Source organism: Nothoprocta perdicaria, unplaced genomic scaffold (assembly GCF_003342845.1).
Source record: "Nothoprocta perdicaria isolate Ctin4 unplaced genomic scaffold, notPer1 scaffold_204, whole genome shotgun sequence".
NCBI classification, from domain to species: domain Eukaryota; kingdom Metazoa; phylum Chordata; class Aves; order Tinamiformes; family Tinamidae; genus Nothoprocta; species Nothoprocta perdicaria.
Genome location: NW_020455250.1, coordinates 756205 through 777711, shown reverse-complemented (window position 1 = coordinate 777711; position 21507 = coordinate 756205). Strand labels below are relative to the sequence as shown.

At 42.0% G+C, this 21507-nt stretch overlaps 1 protein-coding gene across 1 annotated transcript; it reads left to right on the top strand.

Moving 5' to 3' along the window:
* Nucleotides 1–437: 437 nt before the first annotated feature.
* Nucleotides 438–14770, top strand: LOC112946398 (serine/arginine-rich splicing factor 5-like). Its single transcript, XM_026038215.1, has 8 exons — nucleotides 438–539; nucleotides 2711–2849; nucleotides 5967–6037; nucleotides 6746–6829; nucleotides 7899–7968; nucleotides 11627–11700; nucleotides 12605–12715; nucleotides 13364–14770. The coding sequence occupies exons 2-8, from the start codon at nucleotides 2724–2726 to the stop codon at nucleotides 13650–13652; spliced, it is 825 nt and encodes a 274-aa protein (XP_025894000.1). The 5' UTR covers nucleotides 438–539; nucleotides 2711–2723; the 3' UTR covers nucleotides 13653–14770.
* Nucleotides 14771–21507: the final 6737 nt, after the last annotated feature.

Sequence of the window (21507 nt, the reverse complement as noted above, 5' to 3'; positions counted from 1 at the left end):
TAAGGCACAGTCACCCCAGCTGCGGCTATCCACCGCTCTTTTAGCATATATTAGCTTCATTAAACTGTCAGATTGCAACATTTTCTTACAAAAATAAAAAGGAGGCGGGGGGCTCACGGCAGTTGGCTGTTACAGACATCACATTAATACTTATCCCCAAATATACCCTACATTCTGAGGGACAGTGATCAGAACGCAAGGGACGTGGCTGAAGTCTGAATCTAAACGGGAATTTACCCGAATTTAACCCAGACCAGGCCCCCACAGCCCCTCTACGAGCAGGCCTACAACTCCCGGCATGCACCAGGGCCGCGCGCCTACAACTCCCAGCAGGCCCCAGCGCCTGCCCGCGAGGGGGCGCGTCCCGGCCCAGCCGGGCGCGGCGCGCGCGCGGCACGCCGGGAGTTAGAGTCGGGCGTTGGCGGTTGCGCAGGCGCGGTTGGGGCCGCGCGGCGTTGTCGGCGTCTCGTAGGGACACGGCGGCCATTGCGGCGGCGAGCGTTTCTCTCGCGGCCCGCCGAAGCCTGCGCTCAGCGACGGTGGGTGGCGGCCCCCGGCGCCGGCGGGGAGCCCGGGGGCGCCGGCGGGTGTGGGGGGAAGCGGCTCCCGGAGGCCAGGGCGGCGCCGCGCGGCCGGGCCGGGGCGGTTGGGAAATGGCCGCGCGAGGCCAGCAGGCCGCGCAGGCCGCGGCCCCCCCCGCGCGCGGCCTGCGGTCCCGGGGCTGCCGGCGGCGGCGCCGCTGGGGGCGGCAGCGGAGGGGGAAGCCGCCGGTGACCCCTTGGGGGCGTTTTTGGCGGGGGGCGGCGAATCCGGCCTCGCCGCGGCTCCTCCGCAGCGCGGCCGAGCGGGTCGCGGGCCTGGCCTTGCCGAGCGCCTCCATCCCCCGCTGTGCAGCACCTTGCGGGTAAACAAGCGCGGTGCTTTGTGCGGCGAGCAGCGCGCAGAGCCCCGCAGCTCCCAGGACTCCATACACAGCTCGGGCCGTGGCGATTCCTGGTGTCTGAGTAAATAATGCGTGGGCGGATGCGCTGCATTTCTTAAGCTGTATTGCTGATATTTTCCTAGCTAGTCGGCTCCATCTCTCCCGTGTTCACTTTGATCTCCGATTCTTTGCCTCTTCCGGCCCCCCCCCCCCCCCCCCCCGTTGTTTTTATGTAACTGAAAATGAAAACTATGGAGCAGCAATTACAGAGTTGCTTTAACTTGACAAATCTACATTTTTCCCCAAATGAGTTCTGTTGTCCCAATGAGTATTTTTAGAGTATTTTTTTTAAATCACACAGTTGTAGAAGTCTGCGCTACCTCTGAAAGGGTTCTTTTTTTCCTTAAAGGTTGCTGGCCTTTATCTTATGGCTCTTTGGGCTGGATCAGGGAGCCAGTCTGAGTCCAGATTAGCTGCTCTCCAAAGGAGCTGACTGTTCTCTGGCCTGACTTTCCATGTGGGCATAAAAGTGCAGGTGCCAACACAAAGGAGGCGATGGCTGCGAAGGGCAGAATAGCCCCTTGCAGGGGAAGCACAAACCCGTAGCATCACAAGGATTAAATGGCTGTCCACTTGAGGCCGTGGTTCCGTGGCGGTTTCGGCTAACCTGAGTGCTGTCCCTGCTCTGTCCCTCTCGCTTTAAGATGCCCTGCAGCCTCCCTTCGTAAGTTCTGGTACTTCTCTGGTGGCACCCTGAGCTGGCAAGGAAGCTAATCAGTATAAACCTGGTCGGTGCTAACATGAAAGGTAAATCACGCTAACCCCAAATACTCCCTCCAAATTGTGCTTAACTGCAGTTATCCCTGGAGATGATGCCTGTACGGCATTTGGTGTCTGCTCTGCAGCCCCTCCTGGTAGTACAGGATCACATTGTGCATCCACTCCGTAGGGTTTGGATTCTTGGGTGTTTTGTATAACAGCAGACTCATGCATGGAGCAGAACAATTAACGTTCTTTGCTGTCATATAAACTTTTTTTTAAATTTTCTAATAAAATATTTGGATCAATAATCCAATATTAAAACAAGAAAGCATAAGTTCCTAAATTTGGAGTGCCTTTCTACTGAAAAAAATAGATGCTTAAAGTCCTTTATGGAAGCCTCATTGATTATCTGAAATTATGTATGCTGGATCAACAGATAGTTTTGAGAATCTGAATCTCCAAAATGGCCTTGGGTTTTACCATGGCTGAAATATCACAGCAGCCTTTCTTTTTTTTCTTTTTTTTTGGTTCGTGATTCGTTTTGAGGCATCTGATAATTAGTGCAAATTAATTTTATTAAACCACATATCTGTTGATTGCCAGTAGAAATTTCAGATGGCCTCTGAGGTGAAAATAAACATTCTCAGGTGTTTATTACATCTTTATCCCAATGATTAGCCTAAAACTTCTCTTCAATTTTGTATTTTTACTAGATAGCCTCATTTATTTTTTTATTTCTGTTCTCAGGTACAGAAGCCTCATTAGTCTAGCAATTAATGAAAGTGTCAGAATGCTCACTAAAAGTATTGAAATTACATGAATTAAAAAAAAAAGTGGTAGTTCTCCATAAGTTCTGTTCAAAGTCAATGAGAACAGATTTTCTCACTTTTCTGCCTATAGAGAATATCCAGGTTTTTAACATATATACCTGGTGATGATAAAATCCATTTACCCAGGTTTTCTGAAATATGAAAGTGATCTTAACCTATTTTTGGTTTACTAATCTGATTCTGTTGTCTTCCTCAGTATCAAATTAAAGATGAGTGGCTGCCGTGTCTTCGTTGGACACCTAAGCTCACGTGCTCGGGAACGAGATGTGGAGAAATTCTTCAAAGGATATGGACGCATACGAGAAATCCACCTGAAAAATGGCTTTGGATTTGTGGTTAGTAGCACCTCATTATCTTTTCTCTTGCAGGTACTAGCCTGGCTAGGCTGATATTAAGGAGGAGAAAAATGCTTGAGAGAATAGCAGTTCAAATGGGAAACAGAATATATTAATGTGAATGACTCAGATTGCTTTTCGGGTGATACAGTTATAGGTTTTTCTCACTCAGTTATGTATTACTTGATATCAGCTCATATTCTTTCAAAATCTTTGTAATATTCTGCCTACATTAAATGCACGGGATTTTAAAACTTGACAACGTCTCTTCTTCAAGAGAAGTCCATACAGTCTCACTTCTGTTTCTCTTGTTCCAGTCTCCTGAACTGGAAGGCCTTTTACTCTAAATAGCAGCCTAACATAAAAGCAGTTGGCTGAGAAAACAAGGCTAATAGGTGCTTGCAATTGGATTTGAGCAGAGCAGGCTCAGCTGGTGTTTAATTCTTGTACAGCCAAATACAGGGATACGCACCATAATTTTTATATTTTTATCTATATATTTATTTATAATATTTATGTAATTTATATATTATTTTTATATATAAATATATATATGTTCACAAGACACCTGTTTCATCCAGACGATTCCCTTTTCATAAAGGGAACAGATAGTTCTTTGGGTCTTAGTTTTCTGCCACAACCTTCTAGAGCTCGGTATCCCGTAGCTATTGTCCAAATCTTTGCAATTCTACAGGTGCCCGAGCTTACTCAGGATCAGCTTGTTTCTACACTATTTTTTCTCTTGATCTGAGACTTAGCCGTTCTGCAGCACTGAATTCCACCTGGAAAGGTTAATATTGCCCTCACATTGGGACAAATCTCCTTTCTGCCCAAATCAGTCCCTTGTAAGAACAAGGAGCTTTGCCTCTTCGGTTCCATATGAATATAACTTTCTCAACATGCCAGTTCCTGACAGCCTTGTACTATGAGCTGCTGTTTTGCTGATTGCCAGGCAGTGGATAAACGCCTACCTCCTGAAGTCTGGAGGTAAATGATTGGTCTAGCAATGAAATGGAGTTTTAGTCTGTCCTTTCCAGTTTTTGCTATTTGCCTGAGACTTTCTCATCTTTTCGGGGGACAGGGCAGTTGACTCATTCAGGAACAGCTTCTGCCCAAATCTTTTACATGAGTCAGCCAAGACTCCTCTTCTGCAGTTCTAGGTAATAGCATTTTCTCTTCAAAACCCACCAACTGATAGACTTGAATAATTATTCCATGCCTTTGTCAGAAATGTTTAGCCATTCTCATAGGGGAAAAAAAAAATCTTCACTATCTAGACAAAATTTCTTTCAAGGAACTTGTGCCCTTTGCCTTTATGCTGTCATTCTGTATCCGTATGAGGAAAGTATCACTTCTGCAGCTCCATGTGAGGAAAGTATCATCTTCATACCTATGTTTTAGGCATTGAAGGACTAGAGCCCCCTGGACTTCTTTCTTCTTAAGGCCCAACAAACCCAATTCCTTTAGCCTTTATATATCAAGTTTCCAGCCCTCTGGTCATCTTGGTGACCCCTGTTGTTCCCGTCCAGTTTTTCAATGTCTGCCCTGAATGGGAGGACCAAAACTGACCACAGTATGTCAGGTGTGGCCTAACACATGCCAGGTAGGGGGAAATAATCACATTCCTTGCTGTACTGGCTCTGCTCCTACTACTGCAGCCACCCAGGACATGGTTTGGCTTCACTGCAGTAAGGGGCCACTGCTGGGCACTGTGACAACTGCTTGCTCTCCACCAGCATCCCCACATCCTTTTCAGCACAGCTACCTTGTGGCCATTCAGACCCCAGTCTGTACTGCCGCTTGGGATCGCTCTGTGAACAGGTGCACTTTAAATTTAAGCTTTATTAAACCTTGCAATTCCTGTTGGCCTAACCTTCTAGCCTGCTGAGGTTTCTCTGTGCAGTGCCTTTTCCTTCTGGCATGTCTGCTTCTCCTAGTTTCTTTTCACCCACAGACTTGGTGAGGGTGCATTCAGCCCTGTCATGTAGGTCATTCACAAGCAGACAGAAGAGTATTAGCCCCTGAGGAACTCATCCTGACCTGTTGCCAGTTTAATTTTTGTTCTTATTTATATAAAATTTGTGCTTGTAAAACATTTTACAAATCAAATTAATCTGATTGTACGCTGTTGTAGCAAGTGTATAGTTAAAATAAGAAAACATGTTTCTGTATACTTGGTCTGAATCATTGCTTAATCTTTGAGACTAATTATATTCAAATTCTGTAGGCTTCTGTGCAGAATGTTTTTAAACTTCAGTTCCCAAAGCTAGACAGACTTCAGACATGCAGTGTATTGGAAATTAACTGAAAGCAGTGAATTGTAGGTGCTACGTATCTATGTTCTTAGATGCTAAAGCTAAATGAATTTCCCAAGATAATCTCTGCACAGTGCTACAAGCATCAGTGGTGCTTGGAAGTGAAGGTGATTTTAGTAGTAGGAACGGGGAAGATTTCTTAAGACACCGTTGCTTCTTAAAAGCTTTCCACAGTCAGGCAAATATTATCCTCCATATGAGAAGCTCATTCTCTGTTCTTCACTGCTCTCATGCAACATTTTCTTTTTTTTCTTTCCATGCTGTAGGTTTAAGCAGTCCTTATCCAGCTGCTCGTTCACACTTGTTGCTTTCTTTCTTTTCCTTCTCTCCTTACCATGGTTTAGCTATTCGGTGAACCTGTCTGGGAAGCTTATTTAGCTGAAAAAAACACTTTTCAACCTAATGCCTCTCCCTATGCACTGTTTCTCACCTGGATAGGTTTCTTGACCTAGTTTCCTGGGAAGCTCTGCAAACAGTTTTGCCAAGAACCAGTGGACTGGTTAGGGGGCAGGAACTGATCAGGCTGATTAAAACACTACTGCAACCAATGGTGATGGGGCAGATTGCACTGAAACAACATGTGGAATTGCATATTATAACTGATTCAGACACAGAGCCTGCTAGTTTTAATGAAACGGATCATTTCATTTATTGGTTTTACACTGATCCTACAAGTAATTAAAAGAGCTGAAGGGGCGTATTTGCTGCAGAACTTGAAAATTGATGAAGAAAGCGTGTTTTCTCGCATTTAAAGACAAATACCATGAGGGGAAAGTATTGTTTATTTATATCCTTTTTCTAGGAATTTGAAGACCACAGAGATGCTGATGATGCCATTTATGAACTAAATGGTAAAGAGCTGTGTGATGAGAGGTAAGCTTAGTAACAAGTTTTCCTTTAAGAACAGCAAAAATGTTTTGCACCCAGATGTGATGCGTTAGCTTGTGCTTTGATGCCTGTTTCCTGTGCCTCTAATGAGATATGCCTTCCATAACTTCAGATAAAGAGATTAGTCAGGATCCTGGCTTTAGTCCTATATAAAGAAAAGGAGCACAGGGCTTGGTGAGGTGAATGGAGTAGAGCTAATTGCTTTCTCCTCCTGCTCTACTTTAACATATTTCTACTCCAAAAGTTTTCTCGTAGTCTTGTCGCTAGAAATGTTAGTCAAAGAATTGAGGTTATTTTTCATTTATCTACTTGTTTACTTTAGAAAATAAAGTGATGAGAACCTGCCATCACTAGTGTTGCCCTTCAGCTTGTAGCAGTGTAGTTATTGTGTATTAAAGCAGTCTTTATTTTGATTGTGCAAGTTGATTTTAGGTCATTATTATACTAGGTTATTGTTGCATTCCAAACACACGTTTGGTGGGACAGGCTAAATGACCCACGGTAAGGGAGGCAGATGAGACAAGAAGACACAGTTCTGTCTCTTTAAGAAATGCCAGCAATTCTAGTATAGAGCATTGCATGTAAGGGCAAGATGCTTCTTGTTTGTGCTCATGTGCTTCCAGTTGTTAAAGATGTAAGTCGATGTCAAATCGTCAAAAAGTGTTTTGCTTTTCTTTCTCCTGCTATCATAAGGGTTACAATTGAGCCTGCTCGAGCTCGAAGAGGAAGGGGCAGATTCTCACAACGATTCAGCTATTACCAGTCCAGCGGATCTAGGTATGTGGTTTTGACCCTGTTTTCAACAGAGTAACCAAAGAACGATGCTTAGACCTTATTTTATTCGCATATTTGGAGAAAAGGGAACCTGTTTCCTTGTCTGTTGTCATGGAAGAGACCTTAAGTTCTCAAACCTCAGTCGTCCTTTACTATTTTCTTCCGCTGCCTGAGCAGGAGAATGTGGATTTTGAAGCAGTTTAACTGGTTCAGAGATTGACAGACATGTTTTGAAATGCTCCCCTCTCCATGTTCTGTGCATTGCATTGGTCTTGCTCACTGCTATGGTATATATATAATGTAGTAGTAAAGTAGTAATACTGTGGTTGGGTTTGCTCTTTTAAGAACTAAATCGAGCAAAAAAAGATGTAAATCAAAGCAACAATCTGCAGCAATTAGTTCAATATAATGTATTTTGAAATTTTTTAGGAATAAAATTAATCAAAAACTTCAAAGTTGTAGGCCAACAAAGAGTAAATTAAAACTTATTTTCTCCATCTTGCATAATTGATAATTTATATTTTAGAAATACAGGGCTGGATTTTTAAATGGTTCTGGCAGTTCCATGGTATAAAGATTCAGAGCTCCTATGTTTAGGGTTCTTTTATAAACTAATAGTCTAGGTAAAATTACCGCAGAGCAGTAGTTTTCTAGGGTATTTACTATCTAATTAAACTTACAGTTATAGTTACCAAATGCTTACTTCAGCATAGTATACAAAATGAAGTGTATGTGAGAAACATCAGCTATTACATATGCAGAAGCATTTAGATACCAAGTGACATTGTTTGACTGACTGGTACCATGCGGAAGGGCAGTCTTTGTCCAAGGATGGAATCTGAGAAGAACAGGATATAGCTGATATCCACGATACCCCTAATGGACATCCAGTATCTGTAGCAATAGTTATTTTGCATGATTTCAGGTGGTGGTGAATTCTGTGCCACTTTACAGCGAGTTTCCAAAAGCTCTGCCAATTTGTGCATTTTGTTTGATTTGTCAGTTTTAAGTTCTGAATTCCTTACGCTGGAGATTTTTTTCTTCTTTTTTTGTCTCTAATTTCTTCGAGCAGATATGGACCTCCTGTTCGTACTGAACACAGGATCATTGTTGAAAACCTTTCTTCCCGTATCAGCTGGCAGGTGAGTTAGCCTCCTACCTTCTTTCTTCACTGTTACTGTACCCTTATTCAGAACACCTTATTTTTCTGCTCTTTAAGTAGACTGTTCTCAGCGTAATTTTATATTAAAGCCATCATAAATATATAACCTGAACAAAAATAAAGCAGAAGTCTCCATGACTGCTAAGAACTGTACTCAAACGTTTAAAGAAGCCTGCAGTTTCACAGCCATGCAAATGGTTTTATAACTTCATCTTTGTAGTTGAGAATCTTGCTTATTTCTAATGACTAACTAGTAAAACTTAAAACTTGGATTGTTTCTGAATTACTGAAGTGTAACATACATTTCAGCGTGTTTTAACCTTTCACCTATGAGTGCATGCCTTTGTTCTGAGTGGAAGTTAAGGTCTTGTCCTATGGCATGTTCTTTGTTATGTAATGCATGATGAACTCTGTTAATACATCATGAATAAATGAAATCTCAGGAAAACTACTTCATAAAGTGAGCACATTATAAATACAAAAAAATCCTCAGTAATTTACTTTTGAAACTCTTACCATTTTTCTGATTTTTCCGATCTTTCTAATATTTAGTTGACTTTAACATAATAGCAACTTGATCAATTTCTTAAATTATGTTTTGTTTAGGATACAGTTTACTGTTGTTAAGGAAAGAGCAACAGATGCATACAAAAGGTGGAAGAAATAGTAGAGTTTATTTTTGTTCACTAATAGTTATATTCTTTGAATAGAAAGATTTGATTAGCTCTGTGAAAAATGGGGTAGAACACCATGGATGTTCAAAGTTCTAGTCTTGCAGCTGAATACACGAGGAGGCTGTTTTGCTTTCCTGAGGCTCCACTGATGTCTTCCATAAGAGCTTGGTTATGGTTCGTGCAGATAAATGGCAGAACGAGGTTTGTTTGTCTCCTACATGAAAGGTTTGAAACTTCATAATTGTAAAGTCGCATTAATTATTAAATAACTGGAGAGGAAAAAAAAACATTCTGAGATGATGAGCAAGTGAATTGCATCTCAATCACTTCGGGGTGTGCTATGCAATTTTTGAATATGAAAGGATTGTTCTGAGGCACATAGTATTTGGAAAGGACCATAGGAGTGACCTATAAGCTAGAATGGAGCATTAAAAAAAATAAAACCTCTTAACTGTGCAGTGTTCGATTTGTAACCTGAAAAAATTAATCTCTTAATTTTTTTTTACTAGTAAATATTTATAATGGCTTTATGTCTGCTTACTCTTCTAGAGTGAAATCCACCCACTTAAGATTTCATATTGATGAATTTCAAAGTTTTTCTTTAACTGCACTAATATTTCTTTTAACTGCACTGAAGTTACTGTAAAAGAACCTGCTTCTTAATACCTGCCTAAATAGCAGAACTAATTTGAAATGAAAACCCATACATAAATCTCATTTAGTTTTGAGGCCATATTTAAATTTTTAAATTGTGTTTCATATATGACGGATTAAAATAGATGATCTGTTTATAATTCCTGAGATCCTTGGAAGCATGATCAATATGGAACCTCCTTGCTTTAAAACTCACGTGCATCTTTTCATCTTCAGTATGTGCAGGGTCCCAGGCTTTAAGTTCTGTTTTTTAATATGGTTGGAGGGGAAGGAAAAGAAGACAGATTGAAAAGAACATGTAAAATTTGTGTACAGATCAGATTCTTCAAATCTTATTGACTATATTAGTGGTAGGTAATGTAGTAAATAAATAGTAAAAAAAAAAAAAAAAAAAAACGAAACTCTTGAAAATTCTCCTTATTATAACAAAAATGTTTCTGTGTGTTCAGAGCTTTCCCACCACCCGTAATGGTTCTTAAGTTTTTGTGAAGTTTCAAATTTGTCTATAGTTCAGAAGACTAAATCCATTTAACATCCAGGTTTAATTTTTACTGTGTATTTTTCCTGTTTACGATCATTCTAAATCTGATTTTCCTTTGCTGCTGAGAATAGCTTAGGTATTATTTTTTGTGCTAAGATGAATTAGAACAGTAAACTTAGTGGGACAATTAAATTTTATCCTAGTTTGTATTGAGTAAAACTAGGTAATTTCAAAAGATTCCACTAACAAAAGGAAATATTTTATTAATATTTTGTAAAATACATGCACACCTCCTCTCTTTCTGAGGAATAATATTTATTGTAATTCATGATGGTGTTCTTTAGAATTCAGAATTCAAATACTATGTAGATAATGGTATAGAGACCTCAATTTTAAAGCCTAAAATTACTGACTTAGAAAATAATATTGTAGACTCACTTCTTTTTTTTTCCTGCCTTTCTTTGGATTTATTTGTTCAGATTTGACTTAGGCTCCAATTGAGTTGAGTAGAACCAAAATGTTGGTCTTTCTCCTTGAAGTGCTTGTGAAGCGAGGAAAATATCTGCTAGTTTGCATATGGCATTTTTAAAAACTAAATTATTGAACGTTAATTAAAAATTTAGATACAACTAAGCCTACTTATAGTCTGTGACAAATGTTCTGTTTTGTAATCTTTTCTCCCTCAAGCATATTTCTAACCAAGTGCATTTTGAACCTCTTCTAACAACCTTGATTTGGGTTAACCCTCATTTTCCTTGTGTGGAGGAGAAAAAAAAAAAAAGAGATTTGGGGGTTTTCTAGTGCCTGACGTTCTAGGGTTTGGCCTGTGCTGAATTTTCCTCTTGGCTCCTATGACACTCCTGTTTTTTGGCGATCTAGATCTTGGTTTGCCTGGGTTTGATCTCGGTTGGCTAGCGCAGATCATCCTCGGGTTCTTTAGCCACCTCTGGAGACTCTGTGCAGTGCTCGCAGGGCCTCTGGTACCTCCGTGAAGCACAGTGCTCTGAGCCAGCGCTCTGCCTTTCTCGTGCCAGAGAGCTCCTCTTGGCCAGCTAGGTATTGGACAAGCAGCTCTTTGCTTAAGGTACCTTCTTATGTCATCTGCCACTTGTGGCCCGTTGCGGTAAGTAGTCTGGGGCTGGAAAGTGACAGCTACTGTTTGGTAAAAGTACCCGCTTAACCTTTACAAATGCCTACATTCTGTAATGACCTTTCACACTGTTTGCTTGTACTTTATCCCGGTGCTGAGCAAGTAATTTTTATAGTGTCTGTGTGTTTAGCTGCTATTAAATTAAACACACGGGTGTCTATTGAAACAGTGCTGTAGTGTGACAAAACGTAACAAAGTTTTCCCTTTGTGAAAGTATTTATTACACATGAATTGTAGCCATTTGCATTTAATTGTGTTGTGAAATTGGGGGTGGGGAAGTCTGCAGAATAAATTTGCCTAAATATTTTGGATGTTCATTTAGTCCTTATAAACAGTCATACTAATTTGAGTTTAAGACTATATTACTTTTAATCTGGTATAATTCTCACAGTAATGTATATGTTGGTGTTTTAATTATTGAATTATATTTTCATAACAGTTTTTTTTTTTGTATGAGTGATTATTTTGAAAAGTGCTTAATTGTAGTGGTAATGAGTGAGGCATTCTGTATGCAGCTGAGTTATATAAACTGAGTTTCGGAAACTGTTTTTTTCTAAATTATATATTTTTACATATATAAACACACTAACCAGTTTTAGTAGAGAAAGCCATGGGGGGTATTATTTAGAGCTAATTCACTCGTATGTATTTAAGGCTAAAATGCTCTTTTTTACTGCAGGACTTGAAAGATGTCATGAGAAAGGCAGGAGAGGTAACCTATGTGGATGCACACAGAAACAACAGGAACGAAGGGTACGTTCGTGTCTGTATAAATCTGCACGATGACTGAAACTGTTAATAAAGACAAGATTATTGCAGCACAAAAATAATTGAAGCATTGGTCTATGGTGTGGGTTCCATGTTATAATCTCTCCAATTAAAAAAAAAATCTATCAGTAAATCAAAGTTCAAAAGTGGTAATAAACTGTTTTTCCTCTTTACAATGCAAACAGTCTAAACAAAAGAAGAGAAAGGAGAAACTCTTTCGACATTAGAGTTAGGCTGTCCTTAACTTGCATTCGTTAGTCATTTATGATCTTATGCTGACTCTTGAGGCCAAAATATCTGCTGTGCCTGGGTGCTTTGCTCTAGTTTACTGCCCAAAGTCATGGGGTCAGACACAACTGAACTCCCCAGGGAGTAGGTAGGTGTCTGTTCCCCAGGTACTCTTGACTTGTGCATAGTGGTCCTGCAAGCAGATAGTAAAAAAGAGGGAATTAGGGTATACTGGCCAAGCAAATGCAGTGTAGATTTTTCCAAGACAAAAAAAAAAAAAAAAAGAAAAATTAGAGGGCAATTCTTATTCGTCACAAAGATTGAAAGAAACAACTAGATTTTGCAAGTTTGTTTTGCTAATTGGACACTCTGGAATGTATTTCAGTGAGGGAGTGAAGGAAGTGTCCTCAGTTGGTACAGATTTGTGTGCTTCCTGGATTTGTTTTCAGTTTACAGTTCAGCTGAGAGTTTCTGGACTGTTTTAAGATGATGTGAAAGGTAGGGATGGCTAAGGCAGTCAACATTTTCCTGTTAACCAGGTTAAAAATTAGCTTTGAAAAGATAAAACATTAAACTGTGAGCAGCAGATAGAAAAAGTGCCCTGTCTTTTTCTCCTTCCTTTTTTTTCAATCTAACTTTTTTTTTCTCCTTGATGGTGTAGGGTTGTGGAATTTGCATCCTATAGTGATATGAAGAGTGCACTGGAGAAACTGGATGGCACTGAGCTGAATGGCCGCAGAATTAAACTGATTGAAGATCACAGAAGGCACAGGTATATCACCTGACCTGTTAAAATTCTGCTGGGTAGTATTGGTGCCAAAGGTTTAATATCTAATTCTTTGGCCCAAGGCTAAATATCACAACACTGAACCATTTTCCAGCAGCGTAAACAGGTTTAGATAAGAGCTGACTTGCTGAAAATAGGGTAAATAAAGCGCCCGTTTGAATGAGGAAAAAGGAGATGTATTTGTTTCTACATATAAAACTTTAGATGAATGGATTAAAAATGTTGCCTATGAATTTTGATATTATAATCCTTGTAATGTAATGGAAGGCTGCTCTAAGGTTTTGGGAAATGCCTGTGAGCTAGATGGGAAAGCGAGCTTTTTGCTGGGTGTAAAAGAGAAACAGCTTTGCATTATTCACCAAGCAGTTCCGCCATATAGTTATTTAAAAAATGCCATGTTAGCTTGTACTTCTGAAGAATCTCTTAAAAATAATCCATGTCTTTATAAGAGAAAAGGATGCATAGGTAGAGAGTGTGCTAAACTGGCACTCCTGAAAGGAGTGTGTTCTGTGCCTTCAGATTGCCTTCGGATTTTTTTAATTATTATTTTCTTTATGAGCATAACTGATTTATGTTTTCTGTGCGGAGGGGTTGTAGCAGCTGAGACTAAGGCTTTTAATTGTGTTTCTGTAGGAGCAGGTCTCGTTCAAGGAGTTACTCGAGATCCCGCAGCAGGTCCAAGTCTACAGGCTCCTCCCGATCTTACAGCCGGTCGAGGTCCAGGTCCCGGTCGAGGTCCAGGTCCCGCTCCCGCTCTCGCTCCCGATCCCGCTCGCGGTCTCGCTCCCGTTCCCGCAGCCGCACGCCTAAGAAGAGCTACTCGAAGAGCCACCGCTCCAGCCTGCTAGCTTCTTCCCCCTCTCCCTCTTCCTCGAAAAGGAAATCTCGTTCTAGGTCGAGCTCTGCTCACAGCCGTAGTTAACCTGCTCAGAGAGATGTATTAACACGTTTAATTTGATTCAAGTTTCTCGAAGACTTGAGACAAATTACACCTGAGAAACTGGGAGGGGAGAGTTAACGTGATGAAAGGGTAACCTCCTTTTTCATTGCCAAAGTGCCTGTCATCAATTAGGCCATCTCTGTGAGGAAGGGCTGTCAGCTTTCTCCTTTCAGTGAAGTCTGGAGTGGGAAGTCCTGTTTTTTTGTTTTGTTTTTGTTTTTCTGCTATTAGTAAACATTTCTATCATAGATATATTATGTACACATAATGCTGAGGTAATGGGATGAGTCAATACGCTGCTTTCTCCCTCCCCTGGCCCCTCCCCACTTTTTCCTCCACCTCCAAGGCCTTTGACTTCCAAAATATTACATTAGCTTTTGTCCTTGGTATTGAATCCACAGAGCAGGAAATAGATTTTATTCTTTAAGGTTCTGTGGCTACTTTTCTGTGTGAGAATGAATGGGTCAGCTGAATTTAGTTTAGAGTTCACTTATTTTCCCCAGTTGCTTGGCTTGTAACAGACTATTTAAGTTCCAGCTTTAAATGACCTTGATAATATGCTTAATTTGCGACAGACCTTCAGGAATACGCATTGGCCAGTTAATATTGCTCATTTTGGTAATGAATCAATACGATGTTAACCAGTAATGAAAGCTGGAATTCCCTGTTAGAATGAGACACACCATCCAGGTGACAGGATTATTGGAAATCCATTGTACTTACGAAATTTTCCAGTAATTCAGTAGTTTGTGATCTTGTATGTAGAGGTCTTATTTGACAGGTGACTCCATAAAACTGCACAGAAATGTCAATATGCATGTCCATGTTTTTAATGTTTATAAAAGTGACATAGCTTTCATACCCAAAAGTATGATATTGAATATTGTGTGTATGAGTAGCAATAGTCTTGATGGAAAGGAAGGTTATTTTAGTAAAAGACAGAAGCAAAAATTTCCGAGAACAGTCTAGTCATTTGTGTCAGGAAAATTTAATCATGTTGAAGGGTAAAGAGGGTAATTTCTTTAGATCTCCTGAATGCACAGTTGTTTCAATTAATAGAAATTTCCACTGCAAATACTGTTTGTTCTTATAATTTGGGATTAATTTTTTTAGACTTCTGGACCATTAAAGAAGGGAAGTGTTTTTTGGAGAAAAAAAAAAATACATGTAAATTAATCCCAAAGTTTTATGTGTGTTAAGTGTACCAATCCTAATAAAATAAAACCTTTTTTTCTGGCTTACCTTGCAGAGATTTATTTAGTGGTGTGACTGTTGCTACTGTTATTTCATGCAGTCTTGCTAGGGTTATCAAAAGGGGACTTTATTTTAGGGTGTACATTGTGAAAGCAAACGGAAGGGAACCGAGCAGCTCGTGACACGTAAGTGACCAGATGGTGTCTGTGAGGAGCAAGCCGGGCTATAGGATTCTGCTGTGAGGGGCATCAGCTGCTCGGGGGCCTCTTTGAGGCGGTTGATGGCAAATAACAGTTTTTCCACATTTTCTTGCAGACAGTTTTCTGTCCGATTGTACACCATTTCAAGAGGAGAACCACCAACCCAACGGCCATAGTTACTGGGCCTTCCTATAGGTAAAGCCATCTGGGAAGGTTTCAGATACGTTCGCAGGGAATTGTGCACGGCAGAGTCTGGCAGCTGCCTTGCGGTGTGCCTGGGCCAGTAAATCTTCAGAGCTGACACCTTTATTCAAGCAAGTTACTGCTGATCTCACTCTCTTGCTTGGCTTGGTGTGATGTGCTTTTCTGAAACACTGTCGTGTGACCAGGGAGCAAATAGACAGAAGGTCGCTAGATAACCGCTGTTGGGATAGGCGGTGTGGGAGAGCTTCTGCCCTAATTGTGCTCTGCTCTGTTATATGTTAGTGTTGATCACTCTATATTTGTGTCTCTACTGAAAAGAACTCCCCAAATGCTAGTGTGTTCATACTGCTTCAGCTAATGGAAAATAAACTTTTTGTGCATAATATAGGTGGCCACCATCTAGCTTGGCTACCTACAAGATTTTCAGGTGCAACATCAGACTGGGAGAGCTTCTGATCACAAGAGAGCTTTTCTGAATCATGAATTTTTTAAGTCTTCATTATACAGGACCATTTGCCTTTGAGAGGTTTCTTTGATTCCCTCACAACTATCAGGAAGAAAAAGACCAAAAAAAAGCCTAAGATGATGTAATCTTGTGACTAGCACCATAAATGCATACCTTTATTTCCCAACCTATAGCCCATTGTACCCAGACAATTGTGCTGCTGTAAATGCTGATTAGAATTAATATTTTTTGAACTACTTTTAAACTGATAAGATTGGAATGGTAGTGGCTTGCTGCAGAGAGTGGTTTAGTTTTAGTGCAGAAACTCCTTTCTGGCAGGACTTCTTTTCTGTACTGAAACAGTGGCGGGTTAAACATTAGTGCCCGTACAGCTGTGTCCGGATTAGCTGTAGTACTGCTTTCTAAATGTAGCAGTGGGTAACCCAGGACTGCAGATTGTGTGGTCCTGACACCAGTGCAATATGACCTGATGATAAAAAATAGATTTTGCACTAAGTTTTACATATTTTAAAAGGTGACAAGCAGTGGTGCTTCTTTGTTCCCTTGTGACACACCAAAGAAAAGATACTTAGAATATTAGATCTGAGTGAGGCTACATAGGTTGGATTTTTGTGCTTTCAGCCCCCCAGAGTCCCCCAAGTTTCATATGAGGAAATCCTGACAGTTTCAAATCCGTTTTAGCAGCACAGCCTTGTTTCAGCTCACAGAACTTAGAGAAATGAAAGCTGCATTTTTCAATGAGGTTTGAAGTTTAACACATTAGCTTGCATTTAAAAATAACTGCAACTGTGTGCTGTTAATTATTGCTTCGATGAAGGGTAACTCGTGGTGCCACTGTAAGCTGATAATATCTGACCTGTTAACTTGGAGCAAGGCTGCTCCAGAATGTGTCAGTTTTGGGGTGTAGGTGTTGGTGGAGAGAGGTAAGAAGTTCTGCAGCCTGAATAAAATACTGGTCACTGTCACTGGTGTTCAGCAAGCCCTTGCACCGTGGGCCCTGAGAGCGAAGATGGGGGATTAGGGAGAAGAAAGCCATAAAGGAAAAAAAGAAGGACCAAGAGTTTCCAGAGGTGACACTTCCCTTGTCACAGACACTGGAGGAGACATGACATGGCTTCCTCTATTGCTCTAAGAGAACACAACATCCATACCCAAGAAAATAATTCAAATTTAGAGGCATCTTCTAGTCTCCTTTCTTTCATAAAGAAACTGGGGAACACATGTGCTTTGTAATTTCTTCTATAGGTTTTCTGCTGAAGAGCTTAAATGTCTACAGGAAAATAAAGCAGTTCCTGCAAATGTGAATTGGTTTAGCATCTTGGATCAGTTGTCATAGACTGGCTTGGTTACTCCTTTTAGGGAAACATTATAGTCTGAGACTTGGCTGAACTATAACTGTATTTCAGAAACAGGATTACTTTAAAAATAGAACTTTTTTTTAGATTATCTAAAAATAGAACATTTTTAGACTACATTTAAACAAATTATTCATCCACATATGGAGTCAGGTGTCTTAGTTCCAACTCTGTGGAGTCAGGAGCATAAAATCCATTTTAATGTAACCTAAAATGGATTTCTTTAATGCATCAAAACTCCTATCTTTTACAGGCAACATGTCACAACATCTGACACTTTTTCTCCATGAGAAAGCTGGAAATCCTTCCAGCTGGCAGAAGGCTTTGACTCTCAGTCCTGCAAAGCTTTGAAGTCATGATGCATCTACAAGTAAATCTGTTATTTCTCCTACCCTTATCTTGCTGGCTGGAGCCTTGAAGAACCATTTTCACAAATTTCTCCTCAGCAAATAGACATGTGAGACAACATAAAAGTTAAATTTATGTGAAATCTAAATGTTTCCAGTTACAACTTTGGGGTACAAATGGAGAATATGGTCAAGATGATCGAGCTCACTCCTCTCTTCCCATGCTCCTGCTCTTTGTCTTGTCAACCCTAGTGCTCATCTGATCTTCCGAAAGGAAATTCAATTACATCCCAAAAATGGGTATTTTGGATCTCATGCAGTGCTACATTTTCCACTCCTAGTCCCTGAATCTGATGTGTGGAGGGAGGAAATAGAATTGTGACCAATTCCACTGTGATCCTTCTGTTCCCATCCTGCACAACTATGCACATCCCCTTGATTCCTAACTTCACCTATGTGTTATCAGAGCAGTCACTGTAACTGTCCTGTGGTGTTGTCTTCTGCTTACACATCTGTACAACTGGATTTCTTGTGCTTCCCTTTGGAAGGACGTTTTGCTTGCAATGGAAGCCTCACGCCGCAGCACACGCTACGTGCAGATGCAGCGCTGCTAGAAGCAGGGCGCTTGATTTGCGTTGAGGCAACTAGCTGCATCCCACTACAAACATGAGGTTTTGTTTGTACGTCTGTTTGTTTTCCTGTGGTTCCATGGCTCATGGCACTTTTTTTTTTTTTTACTACTGATCCCTTTTTTTTGTCTATTTAATGCAGGTCTGCTCACCTGAGGGCGCACCAGCAGTTTGTGAAGATGAGCTGGGGCAATAGGGGCCATGTCCCGTTCCTGCTTCTCAGCCGAGAAGCGAGGGGTGAGTTGGGCAGTGGGGAGCAGGCCGGGCCTGCTCGGAGGCCTGGGAGCCCCAACTAGCTTCAGCTCGTGCCATCTAGTGGCTGCGCCTGCTCCAGCCCTCTCCCGAGGCAGGATGACTCTTCCCGTGCACTCTCCATCAGGCTCTGCACAGAAATCCGCAGACCCCAATGCTGCTCCTGCTTGGACGCAGCACACCGGACTGTGGAGGGCGGGGGGCTTCTTGGGCTGATCTCCTTGAAAATGCAGCCCTTGAGCTCTGTCACTCCCTGCTTCTGCCCCTCAGGGGCTGCAGCAGCCCCCGGCAGCTTCCCACCTGAACGGAAAGCTGTCCTGTTGAGGCGGGAAGGGCTTTCGCTCCGGCCTCCAGCATTCCCCGTTGCTGGTGGGGAGCAGGGGGGCTCTGGGCAGCCTGGGGCCTGCTCCGCAGCACCGAGGGGCCAGGCCTGGGAGCCTGGGCAGGGGGGGATTATCCTAGCTCTGCTGCTGCCCCCTTGTCTTAGAGCAGTGTTCTACAATTCCTAATTTTTCACATGGATTTTGGAAGCATGTAACTTCCAGTCTGTTCCCTCCCCTCCCCATCCTTTCTTTTGCTGCAGGACTGAATGCTCTGGGCACAGAACCTGAGGGCACGTTTCCCATCCTGCCTGCCCTGCAATCAGTCCCCTCTCCACCCCGTTTTCAGTCTTTACAAACCCGCAAGAGCTGTTAGCCTTTCACCCAGGGTGGTACAGGAGGACAGCAACGCTGATGAGCTGCCCTTATGTAGGGGACTATAGCTGGAGCAGGGGGCTATGGCTGGGGGAGCAGCATGAGCTGAGTGCCCTGTGTCAGCTTAGAGGAGGGGGATGCACCAAAAAGCTCCTGCACAGGGAATGCGGGATGCAGTCAGCACTGAGCGGGAAACACAAGGGTTAAAAGGCTGGGGGTGTGGACACAAACAAGACTACATTACACACTGCAGAGCAACACTGAGCAATGGCAACTCTACCCCTGGGTGCTCTGGAGATGTTCGAAGGACAATCACTGCTATTGGTTTGCAGGGCTTGGGAGCATGACAGGGTGATAAGGGGAGAGAGTGCGAGGTGAAACCCACTCTTCAGGATTAATGAAGGGCTTGAAATAAAAGGGTAGGAGTTTCACTGGAATTGAACGATACCTTTGTGCCGTGAATGGTGGCTTCCTGTGAACAGAGTGGAATCTTTGGTCTCCTTCCCCTCTTCTTTTTCATTTTAGAAAACCCTTGCTGGGTGTGGGAATGCAGCAGCAACAGATTGAGCTGGAAAGATCCAGATCAATAGGCCTAGAAAAAACATTTCAGGTGAGGCCAGGAATTGCTCTGTATGAACACATGGTACATCCCTGGAGACCCTGGGAGCAGGTTTAGCAAGTACCTCATATGTATGTTGGTTTTACTTATTTATTTATTTTTGCACCCCACACCCCCAACGGCCTCACTGCAGAGTTCTAAGGCAACTGACCTCTGGATATTATTTTGGCACTCAGGTCTAAGTCAGATGCAGTAAGATTGCGTTTTTAGGATCCACTAGTCTAGCTGAAGTGATTAAAATGTGCAAGCGCGGAGCCTGGAAAATGGTGATGCCACAAACTGATGCTAACTATTTGAGTTGGTTTTTCACTTGTGACAGACAATGAAACACACTAGCACTACAATGACAGAAATGAAAGGAAGGAAATGAAGAGATGTGCAGGGAGTGGATAGAAGCTGGATGAAAACTTTTTGCATTTTGTATCTGCAGACACTAGAATTACTCTCAAAACTCAATGAAAAAGATTGCAAGTCTAGTTCCTACTTGGCACTATGACTTTTGCCTGGGGTAGCAGCAGTCAAGGCCAGCAGCTTTCCAGCCCCGGGCCAGCGCTTCCCAAGAGTGCAGCCGACTGTGCCCACCTAGGCTGCCATGTTCCTGTTGCAATCTGTCCTTTACTGCTTACTGAGCACCAGAAAAATCAGTATCTGGCCTCTCCAGATAGCATAGGCCTTCTATGTCTCTGGCCAAAGATGGACTTTACTAGAGCCAGAATTAAACACAACAGCCGGAGCTTCAACTTGTTTTTCATTGGACTTGGCTTCATTCCTTCCTACGTATTTTTCCCAGAAAAGCTTCAGATTATACTGGCTGTTTTACAAAACTTGCAAGGAAGCAGCTCTGCTGGTTCTCACGTCACGTCACGTTCTCCGCTGCTCTCTGCGTCACTGCCGGTTCCTGTGAGAAGTGCTGTGTTTAGAAAACGGGCTTTCTTATACGTTAAAGAAGTTCCTCATTCTTCAAATTGCTGTAGCTGGTTTCTAGCACTGCAGAATAGCCATTGCTGGTTGTGTAAGAGAGGTTTTTGGGTTTGCCAAAATGCTTTTGTCTTCCTTGCTTTCTGTCCACACTTGCCCTCCATCTGCTTCAATTCAATTTGCCCTTTACTAATTCAAAGTGCAATTCAATTTGCCCTTTACTAAGCTTGGGTGATCTAAGACACTGACATGACATTGTATGAACTTCCCTGAGCTGGTTTTGCTGAAGTAGCTCATAACCCTTGGACGCAGAGAGTTCACACTTTGCTGTATTCCTCAGTAATAGTGGATGATGATGAATATCTAACCTTCATTTTGAAATCACACCCCCCTCAGCAAACCCTGTGTAGAGCATGTGTGAATTACCTAGCTCAACTAAGACTCGGACACATGTGCTATGCACTCTCCTGATGGATTTGTCTATATAGGTGAATAATAGCAGTATTATACGCAGGTAAAGCACGTGCTGGGAGGGAATTATGCTTGTGCTTGGGGTGAAGTAGTAGTTGTGGTGCTGGGCAGCAGCCTGGGCCATCTTGGGCTTGCGTCTAAAGTTCACTTCTACAGCATGGCTGGGCAAGTCACAAACAGTTGTTCTTCCTAATGTATAGGTAGTTGAATTAGGTCTTAGGGCAACACTTAGTAGTAAGACAGTCCTAGAGGGAACCTTATCACACCTTATTATCGAGATGCATTATGTGAAGGAAGCAACAACATTAATACAGAGGAGCTGACCTGAGTGGACTGGGGAAGGTTGCTGAAGCCAAGTGTATCCTTTGGGAGCTTCCAGAGCACCCTGAGCACATGCAGTCCTTGATGCATTTCATAGTCCAGCATCAGGCAGAAAGATAAAGGCCAAGGGAGGCTGTTGCGCATGGAAAGCTCTCTCCGGTTACGG